Source organism: Microchirus variegatus (assembly GCF_963457635.1).
Source record: "Microchirus variegatus genome assembly, chromosome: 3".
Lineage (NCBI taxonomy): Eukaryota > Metazoa > Chordata > Actinopteri > Pleuronectiformes > Soleidae > Microchirus > Microchirus variegatus.
In genome coordinates this window covers 15,147,951-15,160,642 of record NC_139804.1, presented here as the reverse complement: position 1 = coordinate 15,160,642, position 12,692 = coordinate 15,147,951, and the positions used below count along the sequence as shown (strand labels likewise).

The 12,692-nt window shown below is 39.5% G+C and overlaps 1 protein-coding gene across 1 annotated transcript in view; it reads right to left on the bottom strand.

Moving 5' to 3' along the window:
• Positions 1-12,692, bottom strand: part of LOC310925381 (calsyntenin-2-like) — a gene marked incomplete at both ends in the record, with an annotated part of 357,564 nt that overhangs the window by 113,643 nt on the left and 231,229 nt on the right. Inside the window, one exon of the mRNA XM_083887328.1 lies at positions 3,893-4,042. Coding sequence (XP_083743454.1) covers positions 3,893-4,042 — 150 coding nt within the window. The remainder of the gene's footprint in view (positions 1-3,892; positions 4,043-12,692) is intronic.

Here is a 12,692-nt window from a genome sequence, read left to right as displayed (position 1 = left end):
ACAGAAATGTGTTACTTGGTATTAACCTGTAATTAGAAGGTAAGAACAATGGCCAAAATACTGGGTAATTACCCAGTATTTTGGGTTTTTTATAATTTTTTAAAATTATAAAGCGTTATTATATTAATGCTTAAATTACATTATATTAACGCTTATATTACGCTAAAATGTAGAACTGCAATCTGGTCATTAAAATTATTACAAATGGGATTTCTTTCCGTTTTTTTTTCCTTTGGTGGCCCTCAGTCCAATGTTGGGTTCCTAAATTGGCCCTCAGGTATCAAAACTTTGAGAACCCCTGCTGTAGATGAAGACTACACTAGGCTTGACGCTGCTGCAGCTTGAGTTTCAACCAGAACAAAAAGATCAGAACACATTTCTCCAGTTTTGGTCTTTACACTTGCTCCCAGTCAGTAATAGAATAGTTTGAAGTTCTGCTCGTCTCCAAATTACTAAACAGTTTTGGTGTTAAATGGTATAATAAAAGAATATAAACATTATAGGGCTCTGAAATCTACTGACTCAAGTCAGTCAAGCCCACAGTTCAAACCAAACATGGTTAAGCAGCATTGGAACAATCTACTAGTGGAACTTCAAGCAGCACCAAATGTGTGTATATATATATATATTTTTTTTTTAATACGGGTTAAAAACATGGATTTTCTCATATTGCTTATGATTGAGCTCTTGTTTAATGCTGCACTGTCATATTTTAATGCTCCAATTTAGTTTGTTTTTGGAGGTTTCTCTTTTATTATTCTGCACTCTCTTTTGGTTTAATGTTTTTGTTAAAATGTTTAATTAGTTAAATGAATGCTTCCAATTTTTAAATTGTTTTATGTAAAGTACACTGAGTAAAGTATTTGTATGAAGTATGCTATAAAAAATAAAGCTGCCTTGTCTTTACAGTGCAGGGGTGGGCAAGAAGCATTTATCCTATCGAACTGCTGAATGAACAAGTTTTTTGAACAGCAGAATTGAATTTTCCTTTTTGTGTTTTCCTTCATAATCCTGTTTGCAGCTGTCTCGCTTTACTGGCAAAATGTTGCTGCATCTGTCTTGACATAAAACAAATCACTTCCTGTGTGCACCATGGGTGCATCTAAACAGCAGTATACAGAGAAACAGTGATGGGTTCAAACAGCATTGTGTGCACTCATTTGACAATGTTATGGACATATGTTTGTATTAAAAATGAAGGAAGGGACTATACATTTTGAACCTGTTTTACTGGAACATATAAAAACTCAAGACAAACGATAAATGGCAAGTTATGTGAAACAAAACAAAGTCCTAAAAGTAACAATGATGAAATGCAAATAGATGTTTTTTTTGAATGTTTTTATATTTGGTGACTCACTGCCGAACCTGAACATCCGTGAATGTGTGTGCGATTGCAGGTGCAAGCCATCAATAAAGGAGTTTCCAGCAGTCGAGTAAGGACGTGTGATAAGTCAGGACAGAGACACAGCTGAACCCTAGCTGTCATAAGCCAGACACCGTGGCTAATTTCAATAGACAGATGACCAAAGGAAAATGCATCTGTTCTTGTGTGTGTCTGACATTTCCACAGTATAGCCTGTCGACGAAAGCCCGCCTGTTGGTCAACAACAACTAGTATAACAAAAAATATCCCCTGATCTGTGGCCATGGCATTTACTTCTCTTCTTTCATCCATCCTTTCATCGCTACTGCTGCCAAATAATGCTCACAGGGATAACTGCTCTTTGATCAGGGGATAGTGTATCAGCTCTTTTGTGTTTGTGTGTGCTCACCATAATATTGCGCTGAAAAATCCTAATTTGAAAAAAAAAAAAAAAATGCATTCACAAAAACACTGCAGGCTTCAAAGACAGGATTATCATTCAGAGCAGCGAGAGAGAGAGAGTTTAATATCATCCTGTAGACCAATGACAGCTCTGTCTGCCCTCTGTGTTTGTGTTACTGTATGTTTGCTGTGCTTTTGTGAAACATGTTCATATGCTGCTCACAAACATGCATATGTTCTTTTTAAAATGTAAGTCTTTAACAATCCTATATTCAGACTCCCCTTTCGTGTGTCGCTCTTGCTTTGTTTGTCTTGATGCTGCAGTGGTTAACTTTTTACGTGTCAACAAAATGATGATGATCAGCTCCACATGACTCTCTTTCGCTCTGTGTTTCTATATGTGGTGTTTAGATTTCGGAGGCAACAGCAACATTGTGCTTGTAAAGCGAGACGACTGCAAGCAGGTTGGAGTTTCAGAGGTGAATTTGACTGCTTCTTGTCCATTCCCACCACTGCACTGCTGCTCCTCAGTCAGGACTGATAGACTGATTGTTTGACAAAGCCAGTTTCAGATCAAGGATGGAATATAATGTTATCATTGATTTCTGATCACACAGACAAAACAGATGCAGAACACTATCTCAAAACGTCACCCTTACATTTGCTTGTATACAACGTGAAAGCGATGACAGTATAGTCCCACATCTGCGCTGGCACTCACTGTCCTTATCTTTAGCGTCATTTGGAGATTATTTGGCAGTGTAGTCAACTACTGTCAATGAAAAGTAACTAAAGTCAGCCTGAAAAGACTCTAGATATCACTAGCACACGTCCTGTGCTCAGTGACTTATGACACGGGGGTGAAGATTAACAGTGAAACGGAACCGTAAAATAAGAGGTGTCAGACCGACTCTTCGTCTGCAGTAAATACAGCTGCATGAAGCACACTTGTCTGGCAGGAATGAACATTTCATTCTCAGAAAGTACAGAAAATTGCGACTCACTATAGATTTGTTACTAGTTGCTTTAAAAAAAACAAAAAACAAACTGTGTTTTTAGGAAACCTTTTAGAAAATTAAATAAAACAATGCTACTGTACCTATATATTTTATGACAATTGTAAAAGACAATACTGTTTACCAACTGTAGGGGGAACCTAAGAACAAATTCTCCGTTGTGTTACATAAATCTTGAGCTTGTCACAGATTTGTGAATCAGCTCAGAAAGGTACACCTGCATAAACCTACAGATGCACAGGAAAATGTCACATGCTTGAAGAAAACAGATTGTGATATTGAACATGAGCCAAACAACTTATCAGCTTTTACAAGATTAGCTGCCAATGAGCTGCTGCCAGCATCCTCTTTACTGCTGTCTATCACCAGCTTGCTAACAAATACATCCTACATCTTGTCGGTGGAGAAAAAGGCTGGACGGCAGAGAAACCCAGCATGTGAACCACCTCGTAACCCAACACCAGAGGGATGCAGGTTGCACATAGTTGCAGATGAAGCTCCTTGTTTGGTCTTTCATCGCATGTACTGTTCTCCACTCTGACAAATTACATCCACAGTTACCTCGAGTGCTGTTAATGCTGTTGTAAAATGGTGAAATCACTTGTCTTTGCATGACTGTGAGCCTTGTTAACGCCACCATGCCGTCTGATGTGCTAAAAGCCATGTTGGCAGTGTCACACTGCTCTTAGTAAATTGCTGTTAAGCACACCAGCTAAACTTGACAGGCCAATTCTTCATGGAAGGAAGGAGAGAGAGCGAGAGAGAGAGAGAGAGAGAGAGAGAGAGAGGGGGGGGGGGGGTGTCACAGAGAAAAAAGAACATGAGAAAGTAAAAGTAGAAACATATGTAAATAATAACATATGTTTCTATGAGCAAAAATAAAACCACAGCTTGTACTTCAAGTTCACACACACACACACACACCCCCCCCCACACACACACACAAACACACACGGCGCTATCCTTTCAAGGACTCTCATTGACTTTCATTAATTTGGACAAACTAACCAAAACCTTATCTGTGTCGCCCTGACAAGGTCAGTGTTTATGTCTGAAATGGTCCTAAAGAGGTAACAAATAGAAGAACACAGATAGGATGAAAGCTCACCTTGCCAGCCAGGTTTGCAGACAGGCTTGACATCAATACGAACAGGGACACTATGCAGCGCCCTCTTCTGGCCGCAATCCCAAGCCGTTACCAGGATCTCGTACTGTTGCTGATGATCATAGCTCAGCTTCTCTGTATTTCTGATGTTACCTGATGGAGGAAAGTAGTCAATTAATATAAATACAACTTCTTTTCTTGCTTTTTTCAAGGTTGGAGTTTAGTTCCTCTGTTGTGTCTCATAAGGAAAAATACAGAGAATTAGACTTTTCTACCTCAGGCAGGGGCTGGCTTTAAGAAGCCGCTATCTTGCTCTGCCATGTTTACATCATCCCAGATGCACAGACAAGAGCATGTACAGTTTTTGCAAGTGGAACCTAACTAAACAAGAGCACATTTTTTTGTCATGAGAAAGACACTTTAGTTTGCTGACACACTGCAGTCTCACCATGTCACCAATACTTACAAACCGGTCCTTGGTCCTGGTCTCATGCAAAAATGTGCAAATAAAAGAAGTGTCCCATAACTTAGTCGTAGTTTTGTTATATGGAGAACACCATCATACTCTCTTACAAACACTATCATGCTCCCTCACAAACACTATCATACTCATGCTCTCTCACAAACAATATCATACTCTCTCACAAACACTATCATAGTCACATACATTTATTATGATAGTCTCTCACAAACACTATCATACTCTCTCACAAACACTATCATAGTCACATACATTTATTATCATAGTCTCTCACAAACACTATCATACTCTCTCACAAACACTATCATACTCTCTCACAAACACTATCATAGTCTCTCACAAACACTAATATAGTCGTGCACACTTACTATTACTATTGATTATTATACTCACTCACAAACACTATCATAGTCTCTCACAAACAGGATCATAGTCTCTCACAAACACTAATATAGTTGTGCACACTTACTATTATACTCTCTCACAAACACTATCGTAGTCTCTTACAAACACTATCATAGTCTCTCGCAAACACTAATATAGTCATGTACATTTACTATCATACTCTCTTTCACGCTATTATGGATGCAACAACATGATAGTGAATGCATGAGAGCATGATATGCAGTGTATGTAAGTATACTAGTATGTGTGGGAGTTCGATTGAAATGGAAGTCAATTTTAATTTCCAGTTTCTAATTGGCTTATCAGGATGTCTCTCCAGCCGGATCGCAAGAACAATGTCCCGCCTCCTCTGGACCGCGGTCTGAAGATCCGCTGCATTTCCTCATCAACCGCGGTCCAGAGTGAATAATTCAAGACTGATTTTTTTTAGTCTTGCGTTATTTCAACAGCCTCTCATATAGTTATGTTGTAAGGGCAACTTAGTCTGAAGCTATCATTATTTACAATTAAAGGTTTATGTAGTACAATATTTAATTTGATTTTATGCTCTCCAAGTGCATTTTTACCTGTGGATAAGAAATGAACATATCATTTTATTGAGTGGGTGTCAAAGTGAAGGGAACAAGTTCCTGTCAACAGCGGCTTTGTTTAGATGTACAGAAGAATGGCATTCACTGTTTTGGGTTTTTTGTATTAAATTAAATTAAATTAAATTAAATTAAATTAAATTAAATTAAATTAAATTAAATTAAATTAAACTAAATTAAACACTAAAAGTAGCATCTAACTGGAATCAAACTTCCAACAGTGTAAGATGTACAATTAATGGTAAATGGTCTGTATTGCAGTGCTTTACACTATAGTTTGCACAGTGTACAGTGCTGGGACAGGTACCATGTGAGGTAAAATAAGGGGTAAAGATGTGCACATACTGATTTGTGACTTATTCAACATGAATATCAATCGACAACCGCGAGAATATGATTCTCAAAGTTAGTACAAGTCCATCCATCCATCCATTATCTAGATCAGGGGTTCTCAAAATTTTGATACCTGAGGGCCAATTTAGGAACCCAACATTGGACTGAGGGCCGCCTAAGGAATAAAAAGGAAAAAAAAAAGAAAGAAATCCCATTTGTAATAATTTTAAAGACCAGATTGCAGTTCTACAGTTTAGCATTAGGAATATAAGCGTTAATATAATGTAATTTAAGCATTAATATAATAACGCTTTATAATTTACTGGGTAATTACCCAGTATTTTGGCCATTGTTCTTACCTTCTAATTATAGGTTAATACAAAGTAACACATTTCTGTTACCATATATTTACTGGGTAGATAGAAATTGGAGGCTGTAGCTACCTGCTTATTACCAGCTTATAACCCAATAATACACAAAAATTCACCATATTGAAACCAGGTAAATACCCAGTATTTTTGTTTACACTTATTGGTCTGTATCCAGTAATGTCCAATAAACATTTAACAAGCTTAGTACCTCCTGGATTAAAACTATCAACTGTAATTCATTGCGGGCCGCCAGAAATGTTTCTGCCGGCCGCCATTGGCCCCCGGGCCGCACTTTGAGAACCAATGATCTAGATATTATCTTACAGAGTGTGTAAGAGCAGAATGGGAGGCAGAGGCTCCTATCCTGTGGAACCAACTCCCAATGACAGTTCGGGAGGTGGACACTCTCTGTATTTAAAGTTAGACCTAAAACCTTCCTCGATGATAAAGCTTATAAGAGCTGACTCAGGGAAACCGGGACCATCTCTTATCTCCCTCTCCCCCCCTTTCTGTCCCCCATTTTTCCTTTCACCCCAACCTGTTGAGGCAGATGGCTGCACATCTTTGTGCAGTCATCTGCCTCCCTTTCTGTTAAAAGGGAGTTTTTTCTCACCACTGATGCCTCGTACTTGCTCATTGTGTGAATTGTTGGGTTTCTCTGCTCTGCATGATGCTGTCTATGTACAGTGCCTTGAGATAATGTATGTTATGATTTGGCACTATACAAATAAAACTGAATTGAATTGAATTGCATTGACGAGATGAATGAATGCGGAATAATTATTAAATTAGTAATAAATTAGTAAAATTAAACAAAAAAAATGTTTTGGTTAGATATTCAACAGACATTCGCTCCAGGTGTAGGACCCTCCTCACCACACAGTGATAGCTGCACGATCTCGGCTTGTTCAATGTCCGACCCATCGCTCTTTACTACCACGGTCTCATTCGGTTCATGTGACCTAAGGACTCCAATCAGTGCAGGACCATATATGAAATATAGTCCATCTAATAGTATTACATTTTAAAAAACAATCCCGTCAACAACAGGGCTCAAGGATTTCAGCCACAGAACTTTATGCTATTGCATTTAATTTGATGTATGTACACCAAAAACAGAGAAGATGACGAACATTAGATATAATAACAGAAACAAATGGAGACAGAATGGACCGAGCCAGGGAAAAGGAAGGGAAATAATGTCTCGCTTTGCACCGTTTCAGTGTGAATATTTAACAACTTTACAGACACCTGGAGCGAATGTCCATTGAATATCCAACCTGAACCATTTTTTTTATATTACTAATTTATTATTTATTTAATAATTATTCCTAGTTCATCTCATTGCTAGCTCGGTGCTAGCTCTGAATGCATGTGCAGTGTGTGAAATCGATCTTCAACACATACATGCCTGGGGCCCCTGTGATGTTTTTTTGAGAGTTATGTGACAGATTTGAAAAATAAGTGTTTTGCCCAAATAAATCGGCATATAGACAAGCGAACCTCCTCACTACAACATGCTGTGCCGAGACTGCTGTGTTTTTGTTGCACATGAATGAAGCATGACATGTTACGAGCAGCACTGACACCCGTGTAGTACATGTTTTTGTGACCACTTGCAGGTTACGAATGATTAAAGAGCATTCTGTGCAGTGAAGCAGCCCACAGCCTCCAACACAGTGTTAGGTCAGGAGGATGACCAAGATCATGCTCCCCATTTTCTTCATGAATTCATCTCCCAGAGTCAGAATATTTTATATGGCACAACAGTCTGAGGCTTCTAAGGGAGGACAAACAGTACTGATGATTTGAACAGTGGCACAATAACAAAAAGTATTACACTCCGTAATGTCTTACCAGTTACCAGTATGACTCTCCATCAGCCATGGCTTAGTAGCTAGAGTGGGTTGTTTTCTGACTGGAAGGTCAGTGGCTGGACCCCAGGCTCCTCTAGTCTATATGCCAATGTGAATGGATTTGAATAAGTGAAGTGAAAAACACTTTAAATTCCTCATTCATCCAGGGTCGCAGGGGAAACTGGAGCTATTCCCAGCTGACATTGGGCAAAAGGCAGGGTACGTCCCAGACAGGTCACCAGTCCATCGCAGAGCCAACACACAGTGGCTCAGTGGTAGAGCAAGTCGTTTTTCAACTGGAATGTTGTGGGTTTGATTCATTGCTCGACTAGTCAACATGCAGATGTATCCTTGGGCAAGACACTTAACCTGAAGTTGCTCCTGACAGTGTGTATGTGGGTATAAAAATAGTGTGATAGAAAAAGTACACAAATGCATGGTATGAATGTGTGAGTGAATGGGTGTCCATGGATGAATGGCTAAAATAGTAGTGTGAAGGCCCTGGTATACTTCAGTGCACAGCGGGTGTGGACCCAATGAGCATTTGCGTCATCAACATGCAACACGCAGACTGCGTATGCAGCATGGATTTTGGAACCACAAAGAACCCATTGGGTGCTCGTGGACAACGCATGTGCAAACTGAATGTCCGCCCCGCTTTAAGTCCCCCCCATTAAGCCCCACTCACCAAGCAGAAAAATACATTTAGACAACAGAACAAGTAGTTGCAAGGACAGTCATCCAAGCCTCGACCTGGCAACCCTCAAACTGGCTGACACCCCGACTCCATTGCCAGACAGACTTGTCAGCAATGCTCTAACCAGACATGTCTGGGGAGCTTTAGCATAATTCTCTTCTTCGTAGGAGGAGGTATGTCCTATTCCCTGTGTCCAGACTTGTATCGCCACTTATGGTGAAGTCAGATACAACAGGACCCTGACACGGAAGTGGACACCAGGGCCTTAAAGCTGGTTATTATAAAGCAGTGGTCATCAAGACTAGAACAGCATTGTATAAAAAGCAAAATGGACTATTTGTGTATGGAAATTAGGTAAAACTTGCGCTTGTTCTCGAACCAACCTCTAAAAGTGGCACCCAAGGATCATCGTAGATTGATTTAAAGAAAAAAAAAAAGCCCCTCATTCAGTCCAATCATGTGGTTGTTTCACTTTACTAAATTGGTACTAAATTGGTGAAGTGCAGAAATTTTTCTTCCTGGTGTGTTTGGCTGTCATCGATGCTCTACCTAAATTATCACCACTCTTTGGATTGCAGTTGGAGACAAGCCAACACTGATTTGCATTACAAAGCGAACTGTAGTCACATCAGTGCTCATGTATGGCTGGGGATCGCAAACAAAACACTGATTAGGCATATGTTTACTGCCATTTGTAATATAGCAGTCCAGCATTCATCTTCCAGCAAAGTTGTCCAAACAAACTTCATCACCACCACATCTTCCCTACAAGTTACCCCAACCGATAACACACTACAGTGTATGAGGCTGAGTTGAAAGTGAGGTGTATGAGGTTACATCATACTCTCTTTTTCTGAAGTCACAAATGTTAAAGGGTCCTCAGACCAACTCACACCCGAATAACCAGAGAACAATGTTGACACATTTGTATTATTTAAATCGAGGGCATAGTTTAGAGGGTAACTGTACCTCCCCTTCTGAGGCTAAATCCACCCTATGCTTGATTTTGTTTCACCAAAGAGAAGGCACAAAATGCATACTTTTAATACCTGGATCACCAAATAGCATTGCTAGATATGCACACTGGTTTACACCAGAAGAAAATGTGGTTTAGGGGTTTAGTTATGCTTTAAGGAGAAGGAAAAAACGTGGAATCAGCAGATAACATGATTAACTGCTGCTCCGTTTGTTTATTAACTGAATAAATAAAAAGAAAACAAATACAAATACAGCCAAGACTGAAGAGAGAGAAGAGTCTTGAGGATGACTGCAAGACAGTTTGAGGATTTGAGGGAGATCTTGTTACTAAATTGTCCCAGCTCTGGATAAATGTTTTCAAAAATGTGACAGGTGAGTATATTGTATTTTGGAAATACTGAAAATAAACACTGAATGTGCTTCCATTATTATGATATTAACATATTAACCTTCATAAAAAAATCCCTGTTACAAATTACATCATGGCTAATATGACAGATGGCCTTTATGTTTCATAAGTGCTTTGATTAGCACTAATATTTCTAAAAATGGAGTCCATGTTTTCACTTAACCCCCATCCCTTCCCCACTTTTTAATACAATAAGTGAGTTTTGAACAAAAGAAAAGAACAAATAAGTAATAGTCTGCTATTGATTGATTATTTAAAAAGGGGGCTTAATTACTGTTGCGTCACATCATTGTTGATTGTATCATTCTCATGGGATTTATTGAAAATTGTAGAAACTGTTTGGGTTTACTGTTATCTGTGTATACTTCCAAGGATCCACTCAGAGCACTTACACTTGCACTCACAGCCATTTCTTCCTTTCCTCCCTCCAGCCTCTTCCTCTCTCCCTTAGGTGCTCTTGAGTTCAAGAGCTCTCAAAGCCTTTTCCTCAGTGGTCAACAGCTTAGCGAGACCCCTTCATTTACAAGGAGAGAAGAGAGAACCAGTTCCAGCTCCATGTTCTCTACAGAGCAGTTTTGCCCTGACCTCATGCAGTCAGCCCTTTTTATTGCAACACAGCAGCAGTTAACAACACCTGGAGGTCTGCAAACAACGAGAAATGTAAACACCCATGTCTCCTACAAGTTTGTGTCTTAAGCAAACAACAAGTATATATAGATTTTTTTACAGTCTCTGAAGAGGAGGCCAAGTCTTTAAATGGCCCAGCAGCAGTGAGAGATTCTAGAATTAAACTGTCTCAGCGACGCAACAGAAAGACAAAGCGCTGGAATATTTATAAATGTGAAAGCAAAAACAGTAATGTCATCAAACTCATGGGATGTTGGGATCAGACTTCACAATAATTTAGTCTTTCACAATGGTCACCGTATCAGACTACCTGTGGCACAAATTCTTGCCGTGTCTTGTTTGGGGGACAGCCAACACAAGTATGACCTGAGCAATCACAGACCAATCAATCAGTTCATACGTCACCGGGGAGGTGGGGCAAAGAGTTGTCAAGTTACAGATACACTGGATTTCATCTGCTATTTCTCGCCAAACTGTTGTTTTTGTTTTTTTTTAACTTTGCCGTAATAGTCCCTTGAGAAGACGTCTGAGAGGCAAAGCTCAATGAAACCTTCTTTGAAGTATTCCACCTAACAGCAGCAGCAGCAGCAGCATCCATCTGTCTCTTCACCATGTTCATATATGTATGTTATGCCACATCAGAGCACTCTATAGACTCGATCTATCAGTTATCCTATTAGTCAACGTCCAGGAGCATGTCGTAGGAGATATCAGAGTCAGATTATAGGCAGGAAAATAGAAAATTCGAAGAAAATGCTAGACTTCATGTCGGGGTGTTGCGGAACATCCCAAATGCCAAATCTCTGTTACTCAATTATATTACAACACATGTCCATTCATCATTCCTGATGTTCGAAGTTGCGTTTCTGGTATAACTCCATCAGAGCGGTCAGAACCTGATCTTGGCTCGTCTTGGATTGTTTGTGTGCTTAATAGTGACACCCATCTATATTTATGGAGTGCTGTTCAAGAACTAGGTACAGAGAACAATATAGCAACACAATAAAGTCAAGTGGATTTGAGAGGGTGTTTGAGAGACTGTTTTTGTTTCTGTGTGCACAGACTTCTGTGATCTGATTTCAGGAGACTGATGGCTCTCCGGCCAAGGCTTGATTTTGTCCTTGGGAAGAGCAAAGTACACCTTTTACCCGAGGGACAGACATCTGTCGCACTATTGAGTTCCGTTACCAGATTGTATGTGTATCCAGGGTGCTATTTGTAGGGGGTTTTCCCCCCTCTGGCCCTATGGTTTTCCTATCCCTATCGCTGCTAAATTAATTTTATCTCTGATGGGGACAAGGACTTCACCCCCTTGATAGTGATGGATGCAACTTAACTGATGATTATATAAACTCTTACAATCTAACGATCTTCAAACAGGGTCAATCAGAGTAGGCTATTCAACCCTGACAGACAGCGCTATGTTTCTGAACGTTTCTGAGCGGCAGTTTCCGGCTCTGCAGGAAGTTCTACAGATCCACTCATGACAAACATAGGGAACATACTATGTTTTGATATGAGGGGCCATGTAGGCCATAATTCCTTTTTTTACCTCTCAAATTTTTAATGTTTTTACCTCACACATTAAATGTTTTTACCTCACACATTCAATGTTTTACCGCTCACATTAAATGTTTTTACCTCACACATTAAATGTTTTTACACATTACATGTGAGAGGTAAAACAATTGTATGTGAGAGATAAAATTGTGAATGTGTGAGGTAAAATTGTGTATGTGAGAGGTAAAATTGTGTATGTGAGAGGTAAAATTGTGAATGTGAGAGGTAAAAAAAAAAGGAATTATGGCCTACACAGCCCCTCATATTTTGACGCTCCCTCTTGCCACCTAACCCTTGAATAAAAAAAAAAAGAAACATCCACCCTTCTGTTTGTTTACAAATCACACCTTGTGTGTATCTGTAGTGTGAGCGTGTGTGAGTGTTTCTCCTTCAGCTGGAAAAATCACATCAGGATAGTGTTAGGATATATAGAGCCTGATGGTGGGTACACCAAAAAATGTTAACAAACATTTAATAGAGGATACTGTTTACTTATTTC